Source organism: Pinus tabuliformis, chromosome J, assembly GCF_031772625.1.
Source record: "Pinus tabuliformis cultivar Carrire ecotype Pingquan chromosome J, CPIR1, whole genome shotgun sequence".
Classification (NCBI taxonomy): domain Eukaryota; kingdom Viridiplantae; phylum Streptophyta; class Pinopsida; order Pinales; family Pinaceae; genus Pinus; species Pinus tabuliformis.
The window spans coordinates 20,284,709-20,302,213 of NC_142295.1; the positions used below are offsets into that span (position 1 = coordinate 20,284,709).

General features: G+C 34.5%; 1 protein-coding gene and 1 long non-coding RNA gene across 2 annotated transcripts; one reads left to right on the forward strand and one right to left on the reverse strand.

The window, feature by feature from the left end:
* Positions 1-1,748: 1,748 nt before the first annotated feature.
* Positions 1,749-3,236, forward strand: LOC149225206 (uncharacterized). The gene is made up of 3 exons (XR_016246945.1): positions 1,749-2,007; positions 2,250-2,431; positions 2,746-3,236. It is a non-coding gene; the product is annotated as an uncharacterized LOC149225206 (long non-coding RNA).
* An 8,314-nt stretch (positions 3,237-11,550) lies between these two features.
* On the reverse strand, positions 11,551-13,122 carry LOC149225207 (uncharacterized). Its single transcript, XM_089379891.1, has one exon. The coding sequence runs from the start codon at positions 13,120-13,122 to the stop codon at positions 11,551-11,553; it is 1,572 nt and encodes a 523-aa protein (XP_089236017.1).
* Between the last annotated feature and the right edge of the window lie 4,383 nt (positions 13,123-17,505).

Sequence of the window (17,505 nt, forward strand, 5' to 3'; positions counted from 1 at the left end):
CATTGTCACCCTTGTTCAACTATTCCTAGATTGAAATTGTTATTATTAAATTTCACTAAAATAGTTTTTTAAATAAAGATAAAATGTATATGTATTAATAATTAACTATAATTATTATGTGTTATTATAGAAAGCGTATATATGTTAAGAATGTTTAATATTGGTTACTGTACCAATGTGCTCTCCAACCCAATATAGTAGAGATGTTGTAACATAATGTAATGTCTTGAATAAAGCCCACTTCACATATTGTTGTTAAATGTTGCTAGAGAGCATAGTTTAAACTAAGAAAAAATGAGCTTTGCGACTCTTTGCTCTTAGCGGCTAGGGTTTTCCTAGTCGTGACATTAGCTAGCTCATATTTGATATGCAGAAGACTGTAGCACTCTGATCTTGGACTCCATTTTATGATTTGGCTGCTGAAGATTAGTTTTTGTTGAAATAGACCCTGACAGTTGTAGTTGTGAGTCTAGTAAGGTTCAAGCTTGCATTTGACAGACATACCACAGGAGGCATCTCAAATCTGATTTTGCGGATCGATTTTCCTCTACTCATTATGGATGAGTTGGTTGCATTCAAAGCCCTGCTGCATGCACAAAAACCATGGGAGCCTTCTTCTCCATCCCAAAATTTTGTGAAGAAATTAGTTGAGATTCTCGATATGAAACTCTCTCCGTCATATCCATGCGGAAGAGCCTTATCCCTCTCAAAAAAAGCATTGGTTGGCAATTTTATGGGCTTATGGCCGAATCCAAAAGCTATTGAATCCTAGATCACAGAACAATGGACCCCCAAGTTTCAAGGTCAAGTAACTTTCTTTGCAATACGCAGGGGTTGCTATGTTTTTCTATTTGTCAATAAACTGGAAAACGATCTGATTTTCATATCAAGGCTTTTTTTTTGGACTAGAGGCCTCTTTATCTCTCCATGGACTCTGGATTTCAATCCAAATTCTGAAATTACTTCTATCTCGGTGTGGATTTGGCTAACTCACCTCCCATTCCATCTTTGGGGACCCGATGCACTAAAAACGATTGGAAATAAGCTAGGTCGCTATTTGGACAAAACATAACCAAAAAGAGACCAATTTTCTTGCTCTCGCATTTGTGTTGAAGAAAATCTCTTTGAAAGTTTATTGGAGGCCTTGAAAATAAATTTAGGGGAATGGAACCATAATCATGTTAAATGATCCAAAAATACGTAAACTTTAGTTTAATTATTTAGAATATAATATTCAATTATCTAGAATATTTAATTAGATATTGGAGACATTTTAGAATAGCTAATTGTTGTAAAAGATATGACATCTAGAAATATATCATTTTATTATGAGGGCATTAAATGTAAATGGACACTAGTAAATGAAATATGTGATCCATAACAAAATTAGGTTAAGATATTAGCTTATTTAAAACATGTTTCTTCTCTTACAAAAGTGTTGAGTAATTGTATGCAAATTCTTGCAAATATTATATAATTTTCATTTCTGTTTAATAAAATTTATGTGTCTGAGAACACTTGTAATATTATTGTGATTTCGGAGCAACAATAATATATATGAGGTAAAGAAAGAAATTCCAGCCTAAGAAAGCTTTTGAAAAATTCCATCAAAATGCTATTGATTGCTATGCCAGTGGTTCAGATTTTTATTAAGGAAAAGAAATTTGACTATTATATTTTTTATTGTTGATTTGAGATTTGGAAATATTTTATTATCTTTGGATTCGACCCCAAAAGTATTTAAAACTTTAAGAAACTTGTGAATTTGAAACTGTGTGAACGCTGGAGAACTCGAACTGTGTGCATGCAAACCCCCTGCAGGGTGAAAGACCAGGGATTGGCTCGCTCCAGATTTAACTCCACAGCCTTAGAGAGATTAATCTATGTTCGTTGCAGAAGGCTGATGTGTTTGGCGCTTACAGATTCAACAAACAACAATTATAACGATTTTATTCCAGTGAAAAAGCCCGCACTGTGGTATTTCTATTGGGATTTCACATTTTTCCGGTAGGTTTTTATGCTTCATATCTTTTTATATATATGATTGATACCGGCCTGTTCATCCGGGTCTTCTCTGCAAACTTTTTTCAGATTCCACAGTACTATTCCGGTAGGCTTTGTTATTCATCAGTTTTCTGCACAGTTTGTTAAAATATTAAAGCTAAGATTTCCCTATTATTTCTGTGATTATTCGCCATCAAAAGATCTGATTTAGACGGGTTTTCGATGGCTGATCCTTTGAATTGTAGGATCCCTTCTCCATCACTGTGGTATCAGTGGTTGAATGCCACATTGAATGTTGCAAAGAACAGCGCAGAGAACAAGTATCCCCACAGGCTACGATTTCCTGTCTTATTCTGAATTTTCATGTATAGATAATACTTGATCAGAAAGGGCACTGTAAGACCAAGTGCTCAGATAGTTTGCTCAGGTATCCCGATAGACCTCGACTCCATGTCTTATTTTGAATCTTCATGTATAAATAAAACTCGATCAAAAGATGGAGCAGTGTAAGATTGTGAGTGTTCAGTTTGTTTGCTCGTAGCCAAACTGTCTAGCTAGACTCAAAAATGTGGAGCTTAGGGGTTTCAATTTGCCACTTTTTATGTCGGCTACAGTTTCTTTTTCAACTATGGGGCTTTGTCACGTTTTTTCCATAAATTTGATTAGCTTTGTAAAGCTCTATACGTGTTCATTTCATCCATGGCTGAAGCCTGACATTTCTCTGTTTTTGTTTTCTTGCAGGTCTGCTTCCAAATGGGGACTTTGAGTTGGATCTTAAGCCCAAGGACCTCAAAGGCACGGTCCTTGTAGAACGAAACTCCTTACCGAACTGGCGAACCAAAGGTTTTGTGGAGTACATAAAATCTGGACATTGTCGACATGATATGTTAAGCCCAAGGACCTCAAAGGCATGGTTTTTGTAGAACAAAACTCCTTACCAAACTGGCGAACCAGAGGTTTTGTGGAGTACATAAAAATCTGGACATCATCGACATGATATGTTACTTGCAGGGCCCAAAGGAGCCCATGCTGTGAAACTAAGAAACGAGGCGTTCATCAAGGAGTATCAAGGTCACAACTCTAAACATATGCAATATTCATTGAACATATAAAAGGTTTCGACATTAAAATAGTGGCACTAAACTTGAATCGGTGCTACGACATATTAATTAATATGCAGTGTCTCATGGAGTAGTGTATGAATGAATGAGGTAAATAATAAAGTTGTTAAATATGCCATAACAAATCTATTAATAAGCATAGGCTTATGGAACAATTTATGAATAATTGAGAAATAATGAAGTTATTAAAGGCAACAAATAAATTATATGTTATCGGATTGTATTGAGTGGAGGCTGTATATGTCCACCATTCGATTTTGCCAAGGCCAAAATCGAACAGTGGGCATATACAACAGTATGTTATCGGATTGTATTGAGTGGAGGCTGAGTGGAGGCTGTATATGTCCACCATTCGATTTTGCCAAGGCCAAAATCGAACCATAGGCATATACAGCAGCTGCTCAATTAAAGCCCAATAACATATAATTTATTTTTTATAGTTATTAAATCTGCTAATGTCTCAGGCGAGGATTTAGACAATAAACAGTTATGTTTCAGTGTTAATAATAACCTTCCCAAATTTAGACAATAGACAATAATGTTTCAGTGTTAATAATAAGCTTCCAAAATTTAGACAATATACAATAATGTTTCGGTTTTGGTAATAACCTTCAGGGATATAGACCTTATTTAGTATAGCATTTTCCTTTGGAATGAACGGTCTCGAGTCTAATCCAATTGTTTTTAAAGATTGTATCAATATACTATTCCTTCAATGTTGAATCTTACATAAAGAGTGTTTGAACTTATAGATTTACATTGCAGTGAATTTATGCCAAGATGTAATATCTGAAGCACAATTGGATAAATGCATGGGCATAGTTTTGTTCCCTCATGAATTAGCCTTCTCCTTCATCAATGCCCAATTCCATCACTATAAACCTCGCTGCATGTAGTACTTTAGTTGAATAAAGTCACAATCTACAAGGACTTCTCTAAAATTAGTGAGGTAAAAGTAAAGTAATCTCATTGTAATTTATGACTAAGATTGCATATGGAGATAATTTGTATATAAAAGCTCAAAATTTCATAAAATTCCTAAGTGCCACTAGCATAAAAACCATTTTTTCCCTGTGGAAGATGCACTTAAATACACCAAGGATTCGCACTTTGTTTCCTTGCAAGGTAACAATAACAAAAGTAACAATATCTCAAGATAAATATGTTAAACTTTTTAATATGGTTGTGTTATTGAAAAGTGATTTTTTAATCAAATTTTATTGGGGAGGAGTTGATTTATTTTCAATGCATCACTTTTGAAAAGTAAAATTTTAAACATAATGTTTCTTGACGGGACAATAAAAATTCAAAACATCAAAAAAAATTGTCTGATGGATCAAGAAGAATCCAAATTCCAACCCTACCCGAATGGAATAGCCCATGATTCAAGTGTATATATTTTGTCTAAAAAAGTGTGCTTAGCATAGGCATAATGGTTGCATAGGCAAAACAAAAGTAGGTAAAATTTCTAGTTAGATGAGAAAAGTAGGTACAATTTCTAATTAGATGAGATTAAAAATGTCATTTAATCTTCTTTGGGTTGTTTTTATCTAATGTAACTTAAAACTATTAGTTTAAAAAAATATAAAAATAAATATAGATGTGATGCATTCATGGTCCATGCTTTATTGTGTTCAATGACATCCCTAAAATAAACATTAAATTGCATACGTAAATGATATATTTTAAACTAATAAAAATAAAAATATTGTAAAATAATAATAAAATTGTTCTATTTAAAAGAATTAATTGTGAATAAAAATTTCTTTTTATTTTTTAATTTATTATTTTCATAATTACACTAATTTTAATTAACAAATCAACTTCTTAATTATGTAATTAAATAACTGGGTAAACTCTATTGATTCACAATCTTTACATGTAGTGAAATGTTTTGGACTAGACATAAAAGACCAGGGTTCTATAGGATTGGATTTTCCACTCCCAAAATGCAGAATTATAAATAACAAAATACCTCAAATTGCATCGACTTTGCAATATATGTTTAATTAGTTAATATAACTAGTTAGTTAATAAACGTATTTAGTTAACTAATTGTATGGGAAGGCTAGTTAGTTAATAAACATATTTAGTTAACTAATTGAATGGGAAGGTTGGTGTCAATTATTTCCATAAGCTTATTTCTAGTTTCAATGAAGAGTCTATTTAAAAATTAAACTAAGCCTCACTAAATGCTAGCTATGCAGCCTTGTTTAACATGTCATTTTTGAATGTGTAATTTTTTGTTATATCTATATTCAAAATGTGTATTTTTATGTCAACTGTTAAAAATTATTGTTTTTTAGTGACAATTAGTTGATGTGCATTGAAATATTAATTAACAATATGTAAATATATAGAATTCTACCGAAACATAAAAATATCGATATTTTTTTTCTTAACTATGCAAAAAAAGAAAGATCTCACTACAAAAAAATATGAAAAGAAAAACAAAAAAAAATACTTCAAAAATTGTTAAATTTATAAAATAATTATCCACACTTAATACATTAAAAAATTTAAATTCAAAAAATAAGTCTTCTAAAAAAAAGAGTTGACGTTGCATCAACACTTTTCAAAATCAGCATGAAAATCACGCCCACAACTGAGCGCACTCATCTTCTTGTGGCTTGTGTGGGCGTACTTGCCGAACGCAAAGTGGGCGTGCCTACCTGCATGTTCGTTGTGCGTTAGTGGGAGAGCTTGGCTATGGGCGGGCCCACCCGCGGCGCAACAGACATGTTTGCATGCACGCTCGCTGTGTCGCGGGTGGGCACACCCACGGTTGGGTGCACCCGCCCAAGGCATAGTGGCCCCATGGCAGGAAGGGGGTCATTGTGTCGCGGGCGGGCGCGCCCACTCTGGGCATAGACACTTTTACTATTTCATGTTACATGTAAAATTCAAATCTTATTAACCACAAAGATGAACCAATCATAAGTAATTGTGAGTTCATCCATGTTAAATGTTGGATAAAAGATGATCGTTATAACCATGTGCTTCTAAATCGGGTAAATGGAAAGAGTCATAACCAAGTATTGGTTCATAATATTATTGTAAAAAAACTAACATATGAAGGTAAAGAAACAAAAAGAAAGATAATTAACATTTATCGAAAACCACGGTCATTGATTAACTATCTTATAGATTATGTTCAAATGAAGGAGATTGGGTTTTGGATTTATTCTCAAGCTCAGGTAATTTTTTTTTAATTTTTATGTGTTTATACTAATTTACTTCATTATTTTTTTGTACTTGATGATTAGGTACAACATTAGCATGTTGCTTACAAAAAAGAAGAAATTGCATTGCCATTGAAAAAGATCTAGTACAGTGCAAATTTATTCAGCAAATAATTAATGCTCTTTAATTTCTTTTAGATGCAATGCAAGAAGTTGTTTGAGGAAAGAGGATTTTAATGAATCATGTGTGGCAAAAAGGGCAAAGGAACCTTAACCACCATTAGATGGAATGATTGGAAAGGCGTATATTGGAAGATTCGCAGACATCAAAAATCCATCAAAAGAAGAAAATGACCAAACTAAAGCAGAAAATATTATGGAAGAAGACAATGATGAAACTCCAAAAAATGAAGAGTATGTATTACATGATATTATTGATTAAATTTAAGTTATGTTTGGAAATCAAATTCATTTTTTGTAACTATTAATTAATTATACTTATAATGTTTTGACTTTGAAAATTAATGAGAAGAATAAGTATTCAATTATTGTTGTTATATGTTTAATATTTGTATTATGTTATTTTCACTTTAATTTTCATGTGAATAATTATTTTTTGAAAATAAATATGCTTATTATTATTTTAACATGAGATTCATAAAAAATAACTATTTTGTGTTAAATTTTTTCCTATAAAAATTGTTTATTTAACATGTCGTTTTTGAATGTGTAAGTTTTTGTTATATCTATATTTAAAATGTGTATTTTTATGTAAACTATTAAAAATTATTGTTTTTTAGTGACAATTATTTGATGTGGTTTGAAATATTAATTAACCATATATAAATATATAAAAGACGAAACTTTAAAATATCAACATTTTTTTCTTAACTATGCAAAAAAATAAAGATTTCACTACAAAAATAAACAATTAACAACAAAAAAAAACTACTACAAAAATTATTAAATTTAGAAAATAATTATTGACACTGGATACATTAAAAAATTTAAAGTAAAAAAATAAGTCTTCTCAAAAAAGGTGTTGACGGTGCATATTTTAAAAATCAGCATGAAAATCACTCATATTTTAAAAATAATGTACATAAAAAATTTAAGTGTCAAAAAATATGCTCAAAAAAATATATGTATTCTGAAAACACTTCCAAAATCGGTTGATTTTTTTGCTACCTCAAAAAAAACAAGTAATCGATACAGTTCTCGTTTGAAAGTTTACATTGCTTATCGATGGAGGTGAAGTAGATATCAGAAAGATTCACACTCGGGAAAACCGTGTATTGAAAGTTTACATTGCTTATCGATGGAGGTGAAGTAGATATCAGAAAGATTCACACTCGGGAAAACCGTGTAGACATATTTACAAAACCAGTGTTGATAGAGAGTTGTGGTGGTGTATTGCGCCTCTTAGTTTGTAGAAAAAATGATAGGAATTTAGAAAGACATTAGGAAAATTGTTGTCAAAGTGAAGATTGTTAAAATATGACAAAGAGATGTTAAAATGAAATGTAAAAAATAATTTTACCAATGTAATTATTGTTGCGGCTATTTAGTGATATGAAACAGAAGATAGTTATCGAACTATTGTAACAGAGCTACTTCATTTTTATCATTAGGAGAGATGAGAAGGTTGTGTAAGCTTGAATGTAATAATTCTCTTGAGAATAAAATCCTATTTGCCTTGTCCGTGGATTTTTCCTCGAGAAATCAGCGAGATTTAATGGCGTAAATTCTATATGCTAATGTATAATTTTGTGTGCTATTTTTCTTGTGAATGTTTTCATATACATTCACACCTATCTAGATGCTTTGAGACATTGTCCTCTAGATGCTTTGACACACTATCTTCACCTTTTCTACCATTTCTCCAAGTAGGAGTCAATTTGGAACCAACAAAAAAGCCATTTAAATGGTATCCACAAGGTTGAGCTCCCCATACCTCTCTAATGAAAGGGTGAAATTGAGTTCAGCACCAAGAATAATTTTAGGACTGGAGAGAATTCCCAACATGGCAAGCCCTTCCCAATAGATCTTTTTGTGAGAGTAAGGGCAATAAATGTTGCTAGGTCACATTCATCCAGCTCCACTAGGAAGCCTAAATTGAGGGATGAAGATCAAATGGCCTTAGGTTTTGGACTCCATGCCGTAAGGAGGCCTCTTGACATCCTAGCCAGAGTCCTAGGAGCTAAAGGACCAATCCTTCCATCTGGGCGAGATGGATTCCACAACCTTGGAACCCGAGCACACTATTTCTTCAATCATGATCACATATGGAGCACAAACTTTGAGAAGCCTTTTAAGGGATAGAGACTCTAAGGCATCCCCAATACCACAGGCATTAAACAATAAGCAAGTCATGGCGTAACCCTACTACGACCATTCACTCCTCCAAGGACTTGAACAATGTTAGACTATTTCCCACATCGAACGACCTTCTACCCCTGAATTTGAGCAAGGGAGAGGTGGGATTTACATATGACTTGTGACCCCTAGGTCTTCTCTAAAATTCTTAGAATTGCCCCATCCTCCTTAGGCTTCTAGCAAGGTCGAAGGTGGTAATCAAACTTTAAAGAGGGTTTTGCCATGCTTCCTTTTTAAGTGTCAAACATGGAACAAGACGGCAGAGAGGAGTTACCGTGCTCATTCAAAACCAGCTTTTCGAGCAATGCCTTGACAAAGGAGAGGAGTGGAGCACCTAACTCTCCTCCCATTGGGACAACTGTTTCTTGTAAGGGTACAGTAGGCTTGGGGGAAGAGAGCCACTCTACACAATCAATAAACTCACAGAGCAAAGGGGGAGATACTTCTAATGGCGGGGCTTATAGAGGTTGACATTCTTCTTTTTCCCTCTCCAAAAGAGTAGAAACAAGATGAATAACAGACTTACCAAAGAGAATTATCGTGGGACCATTGGGGACCCGTGTCATGATCCACCATTTCTTTCGTCACAGGGATCATTTCTTTGTCATGTAAGTCTAGAACCTTGAAAATCGTCTGCTCGCCCTCCGATTTCTTTTCCACTACAACCTTCTCTGAATCCTTCATCTTCCAATTTTTTCTAAAGGGTGGTTTCTCATGTGAAAGTTTATAGCATTGCGCCCGAATATGGCCAACTTCGTCGCAATTGTAGCATCTGAAAGCTACCAATTACTAACTCAATTTCTTCCAGCTAGCCTTCTTTCAGATCAAATTCTATAAGCCTTCTAATGGCAGGGCTTATAGGGGTTAAGATTCTTCTTTTAACTTCTCCAAGAGAGTAGAAACAGGATGGAAAACAGTCTTACCAGAAAGAATTATCTCCGGACCATTGGGGGCCCAAGTCATGATCCACTAGTTCTTTCGTCAGGGGGATCATTTGTTTGTCCCGTTAGTCTGCAACCTTGGAAATCGTCTGCTCGCTCTCCGATTTCTTTTCCACGCAGCTGAAATTTCCAGGTCTGATCAAAATTTGGGGTTCAGTGTGTATGTAATAATCCCCGAGACCCATGAAGTAGGGTTTGATCTGATTATGGTTTTCATCTTTATTTCTGGAGGCATACCCAGATTAGGGATGGCTTAAGTTCTTCTCACAAATCTGTACACTCTGGACGTTTTTACACCAGAATAAGATCTGCGCAGAAGTAGCACAGGCTTCCTCCTTGTGATTATCAGAAACATCCATGGCGATTTGAGGTCTTCGACGCAGGTTTGAAGTGGCTATGACGGCCAAAGAGAACAACAGCAAGCAAAAAAAACGCGATCTACACAAATGTCGACGATGTCCCTTCTCCAGGCAGAGGATGAATGTCTCAACTAATTGAAAGATGCTAGAAAGGGTGCTTCGGATAGTTTCAGGAGGCCACAACAGTCTTAGCTGCCGAAGAGATCGCATGGTTCGTCTCTTTATTGATCTCATTTAAATTTCTAAAATATAATTTTTTTTAAGAGGTAGGAAAATTTATTATTTATAACTCAGTTGTCAAATTAGTAGTGAGGATAGCCATCTGTTGTTGTTAACTGCAAATGCACACTGAATCATCATCATTATTCAAAGGAAATTATGCCAACTGGAATAACTTGTTGGTGCTGTATAAGGGACAGAGTTTCACTCCTGAGATGCCGCCTCTAGGTCTTAGGCCGTTACCTTGTTTCCTTTCCTCTTTCTTTAAGTGTTATCGCGAAAGCCTAAACCGTTAACCTGTTTCCTTAAACTTTATGGCGAAACCTTATCGACAAAAATAAAATTTTAGAGCATACTCGAAACCCATATTTCAAACATTAATTATCACACCAACTAAACATATTTTAATAATTATGTAAATTTAATATTTTATTTAAAAAACTAAGAGTTAATAATTTATTACATGAATAAGCTTCACGTAATTATAGTTTTTTCTCATATGTATAAGGTTGATTGGATTTAGCTTTCTCCGGATCTGAGTTTAATATTGGTAAATGAGATGTTGAACTTTTTAATAACTATAACTGACTAACATAGATTATAGAATTTATCTTAACTATATCTTTTAAATGTGAGAAAACATGCAAATTTTTATAAATTCCTTAAAAAAGTCAAATAACAATAACTGAAGTGGAATGATTTCTGCTCTCTTACAGTTCTATGCCCATCTAAACACCTAGCTCATCTTCTCTTTTTAAAAAAAAAAAAAAACAATCACTGAAGTCTTCCAAGTGGGATTAATTTCTCTCCATTCTAGGTTTATTTTCCATAAACAAGTGATAGTGGGATAAATTTCAGTCCACCAATGTTATTTTTTATAAACATTCAAAACAATTGCTCAAGTGGAAGCTACTAATAGATATAATTCCCCTATATTATCCAAAAACATGTTAACCCTTATCCCGAAGAATAGATATCTTTAAAAGTCTTGCAATCCATTGCATCGTGCATATCAATTTTTTTCAGAGAGAAAAAGCATCATTGTATTATATTGAGAATATATAATAGTTCCAAATAGTTAGAGAATTCCACTCTTAAAAGCAAGAGGATCTTGATCATGACAACATAAACTGTAGGTAGAGTTCCTTTGTGTAGAAAGAAAAAACACCTGAGCTGTTCCAAAAAACCAAAACATGAAAACATATACCCGACATGTGTGCATCACATACATCGCATGCATGAACATTGGTAGAATACGATCTGGCTTCAGGAATGTAGAACATCCATATAACCTGTCATATACAAGAATTAAAACAAAAAGATGAAAAAGAGAAAAACCGAAGGAAAATCAAGAACCAGAGATAGAGAAGTCCCGGATAAAGCATGAGAATTCTCCATATATAACCTTCATAGACCAGGCACCAGAGTCAAGGAGCAGACCCTCCTTTGATAGGTTGTCCGCTTGCTGGTTTTGAGCACGGTAAATGTGTTGAATGGAGCAACCTCTCAAGAGACCCCAAAAGAACATAATCCTGTCCATCCAACCTGCGAGGTGTGGGTTCTTTATGTGGCAGGTTCCATTGACATGATCGATCATTGATTTGGAATCGCCAAAGATTGAAATAGCCTGTATATCAAAAAAGATGCAAAAAGCAAGGAGACCCGCTAGAGCCCTTGCTTCAGCCGAACTGTTTGTGCCCTTTCCTCCATTCCATGATATAAAATATTGAAGCTCCTCGTCCATTAAAATTTGAACCCCGCATCCACAAGCGTTTTGTTGCTCAGCGCCATCAAAAAACACTCTCGGGAAACCTGTGAAATTTACTTCTTTCTCTTTTTTGTTGCCTCTTTTCATTTTGGGCTGCATTTTTGGCACAAAGTCATAAATGGAAATGATATGTTGCAGGATAGATTTGAGGGGGATTTTTGATTCTTTGAAGATTTTATTATTTCTCCACCTCCATGCGCACCACAGCACAATAATAATGATCGGCCTCCATGATTCTCTTTGCCCACTCCACCATTCGAAGGCTTCTTGAGTTGAATCAAAAACAACATGAGGGAAGCCATATAGCAATGCCAATTCATGCCAGATTTGCAAAGAAGATTTGCATTGAAAGAAATTGTGATAATTGGATTCCTCATCTGCTTCGCACATTGAAAATCTGCTCGGACCGTGCCAATTTCTTTTCCTCAGAGTTTCCCACGTCAGATTTCTATTGTGGTACACCATCCATGAGAAAAATATTGATTTTGGAGAACACCCTGTCTTCCAGAAGAGCGGATGAAACTTTGTACTAGATTGTATGGTCTTTAGTCCTATCAAATCTGTATAAATATTTTTAACTCGAATCGGCAGACTAGCTTTTGGCACCAACCATGAAAGATGGTCATCAGGCTTAGAACAATGAAAGCCACAGCCTCTCAGCACTTCCTTGACAGGATTCCAGAGCATAGCCAGAGGCTCAGGCAAGCCAAGATCAATGGCCTCTTTCCAGAGAGGGAGAGGGCCACGCCAAGCAGCTATGAGCTTGTCCCACGTGAAAATACCGATCCTGTGGAGAAAAAATAGTAGACTTTCGGGGATGGAAATACTTTCCCGACCGCTCCATATGGGATCTAAGCCAATTAGGATTCTGCTGCCAGACTGTAAGTTCCATTTCAAATTCTTTAAAAAATATTGTTCCACTTTGCGGAAACTGAGCCATATGGCTGACCCGTATGTGATTCCAATCCTGCCTGTTCTGTACCAGTATTCCAGGGCTTTTCCTTTCATATATTTCTTTTTGATGGTAATGCTCCACGACCCTTCCCCGAAAATACCTCTCCACAATGATTTGCACAGGAGTGCTTTACCAAAGGACCTCAGATCCAATAATCCCCATCCTCCTGAGCTCTTGGGCATAGATATCTTTTCCATTTTTGACAGATGATATTTGCTCTGATTTGATTTACCACCCCATATGAAGTTTGCAGTTATCTTGTTCATTTTCTGTATGATACTTGCAGGGAGGAAGAAGATGTGTGCCCAATATACAGCCAGTTGCGTTAAAACAGCTTGTGTTAGAACTATTCTCCCTGCCAAAGATAGACACCTGTATTCCCAAGCCGAAATCTTTTTGTAGTACCTATCTATTAGCTACTGCCAGTGTGTTTTAGAGTAGCCCTTGGCTTTTTGCTGAAAGCCCAAGTATTTTAGTCCATCCTTGATCGATCTCACCTCTATTCCAAGCAACTTCGAGATCCATTTCACCATATCCATATTGGTGTCATTGTGGAATAGCACTGATTTTGCCCTGTTTATTTGTAACCCTGTGGCATTTTGAAACCTATTCAGAATGTCACTGAGACATATCCACGAGACCTTGTAGAGCATTGCAAAGATGAGCACATCATCAACAAATAAGTTGTGCGATATGAAGTTGTTCCTGCAAATTTTTACAGGTCTGCACTTGTTTTTAGATACCACATTGTTTATATGGAGGCTTAGAGTGTTCATAGCCAGGATGAACAGAAGAGGAGCAAGGGGGCATCCTTGGCGAAGCCCTCTTTCTGCTAGGGAAAAAAGAGACGGCGTCCCATTAATGATGACAACATAATTCACATTTTCTACGCATGCCATGATCCACCTGATGGAATTTGATTTCAGGGCAATCTTTGCTAATAAACATCTAATGAACCCCCAATCCAAACAGTGATAAGCTTTTTGTAAATCAATTTTCAGAAGGGCAGCATCAGATTTTTTTGAGAGCATAGTAAACAGGGTTTCTTGTGTATTTGCAACTGCGTCCAAAATATTCCTTCCCTTTAAAAAGGCATGCTGATCCTTTGTAATAAAACTTGCTAAAGTCGCTTTTATCCTTTCTGCAATAATTTTTGTTATGATTTTGAAAGTTATATTGCACAAGGATATTGGCTTGAAATCTTGAAATGAGTCCGCTTCCACTTTTTTTGGGATAAGTGCTATTTGAGTGGAGGTTGTGATCTGATGAATGCTACCCGAGATCCTTGAAGCTTCAACCATCCTCAGCAGATCTTGTTTGATGATATCAAAGAAATGAACAAAGAACTCTATTGTCTAGCCATCCGGGCCGGGACATTTATCCTTTTTAAAGGATTTCATCACTCTTCGAAGTTCATCCTCTGTTATGGGTTGAAATAGGGTCTCATTTTTTTCATCATCGAACATTTGTGGGACCAAGTCTATACCCCATAGAATGTCCTGGAACCCACATCCGTCTCCTCTTCTATATTGGCTTTTGAAGTGTCTAACTGCTTCCTTTGAAATATCTTGTTGAGAGAAAAGATAGTCCCCCTGACCATCCTTTATTTTCCATATAGTATTTCTCTCGCGCCTTGAGTTTGCATACTTATGAAAAAACTTGGTGTTTCTGTCACCTTCTTTGAGCCATAATGCCCTACTTTTGAGCCTCCAAGAGACTTCTTCCTGCTTCAGATTTTTTTTTTCCTTTCGAGCTCCTTTAAACGACATCTCATGCTAAAAGGGAGGGAATTTGCATCCATAGCCTCGGAAATGCTGTCCATTTCTCTCTGAGTTTCTTGGAGAGCATTTTTGTCCCTCTGTCTTTTTTTAATTTGCCACTCTTTTACAACCTTTTTCATAGCAGACAGCTTATCTCGAAAAGTCATAAACGGGGGAATCATGTTTTTTGCAGAGAAGTCTTTCCATGTTTTAGTTATAACTTCATTGAAGTCTGGATCTTCCAACCATATTCTGTTGAATTTAAATGGATACCCCTTTCTGAACCCTTTTTCCCTCCAACAGAGATAAATCGGCCTATGGTCCGAAATAAAGACATTCCCAATTGACGAATATGGCATGCCCATTTTATCAATAATGCTGACATGTACTATGAACCGCCTTTTCCGCTCTCCCATTGTCCCACGTGGGCATCATTTTTTATGGAACTATGTCTACAAAATTCCTGAGCAATAATTCATACTTTATGCAATCTGCGAGCGGGTCTCTCTACCTGCAGTTTCCCCATCGTTCTTTTGAACATTGACTTTGCATCATACATATCAATTTATCCATTCACTTTCTGAACATTGACTCTCCAAAATTGCTCAAAATCAATATATAATAAAAAATCATTCAAACTTTAAATTATTCCTATTCATCATGCATATCAATTTATCCATTCACTTTCTGAACATTGACTCTCCAAAATTGCTTAAAATCAATATATAATAAAAAATCATTTAAACTTTAAATTATTCCAATATTCCTTAAAATCAATATATAATAAAAAATCATTTAAACTTTAAATTATTCAAATATTCCTATTTGTCCTGATATTAAATGTTGAATTGTTTAGGTTTATTTATATTATTCTTAATTATTGTTTCTATTTATTTATTTATTTACATTATTCTTAATAACAATATTCTTAATTGCTATTCATTTAATAAGGTTAAATATTCTAAAATTGATGGAAGAAAGGTTCATTGAAGACTGGAATACATTCAAAACATTGAATAATTCCAAGGTTTTTAAATTATGGATTCCAATATGAATCATTCCAATGTTTCTATTTCTTTATTTATAATATTTTAATGGTTTTTCACATTTTATAAAATAATTTTAAGAAGGTAAAAATCATTAATTTTTGTTATTCCAATATTATGGATAATATTACTTATTTTAAAAATTATTTAAAATTTTGCGCTTATATATTTATTTTTAAAATAAATTTCATTATTTAGTATCAAATTGTGATTATCGTATATTAAAAAGCTAAATGTAAATAAAAATTTAAAATTTAATTATATTAAAAAAATAAATTGAAAAATTGAAAAAATGTTAATAACAATGAAAAGAAAGGCAGAATCTCATTGTTTTCGGCAGTTCACTGTGAAGTGAATCCTAATAAGCTGCATAGAAGGCAGAATAATGAAGTACACTCGAAACTTTTTTTAGTAGGTTGATATTATATTACATATAATTACATTGTTCCTTCAGAGAAGAAACAATCCGGAACCTGATATTATATTACATGTAATTAGATTGTTCATTCAGAAAAAACTTGAACCCGGAACCTGAGAGTCTTATCAGCCCTCAATAGTCAGGGTGCCTCACCTAGGCTCACCTACCTAAAATTATTAGCATGAGTAATCTCCATATATATAGTCAGGGTGCCTCACCTACCTAAAATTATTAGCATGAGTAATCTCCATATATATGAGGCTCATAACATCCATGAACTAAAAGATGCAGTTATTAACCCAGGCATACCCACTTAACTATCTCCAGAACAAGGACCTGACTATATTGTCTTTACCAAAGAACCCACAAAGAAAATTAAAATTCTAGCCAAATGCAGATGACGATTTGGCTCATCATAACAGCCCCGAACTTAAAGATGCAGTTATAAAACCAGGCATAGCCACTTTACTATCTCCAGAACAAGGACCTGACTATATTGTCTTGACCAATGAACCCTACAAAGAAAATTAAAATTCTAGACAAGAACATGACGATTTGATTGACTCTGTGACATCAGTTTTTTCACATTAGCAGCAAAAAGCAACAAAAAATCATGACTGAAGCAACAAAAAATCGCGACTGTTGAACCCCCCGGTAACTGTATCACAGGAGATCCCGCAAAACACTTTGAATGTATAAATTGTAGTATGGAAGAACCACACCTTTATCAAAAGTCAATTAGAATCTTGCAAAAGCTGGCGTTTTAAATAGAACCCATCACTATACAAAAGAAGCATCTAATATCATTCAAAAATAATACGGTTTGCAGAAGACATATATGAAGGCCATGAAAGTTTTTTTTACAAGGTAGGTCGAAACCCATAACGGGTAACAATATACCCACAAAGTTTGAAACCTAGGGCAGAGTGAAACTCGGGGGCAAGGTAATTAAAATACAGTCATAGCAAATATATGCCACCGGTAATCACACCAGTTAAAAACAATCGAAATAAATAACCATATATTTGCCACCGGTAATCACACCAGTTAAAAACAATCGAAATAAATAACCATATATTTGCCACCGGTAATCACACCAGTTAAAAGCAATCGAAATAAATCACATATGTTATGAATTTTTTTGAATAAATTGATGACATATGTTATGAATTTTTTGAACAAACTGATCATATTTTTTTAAGGTCCATGAGACTGGGACTATCAGCCTCTATTTTTTGTTTTTTTGCAATTCAATCATTTTTTTACTCAAATTGTTGTTTTTTTGCAATTCAATCATTTTCTTACTTAAATTGATGAAATTGATGATGCCTCTCTATTTTTTGTTTTCTTGCAATT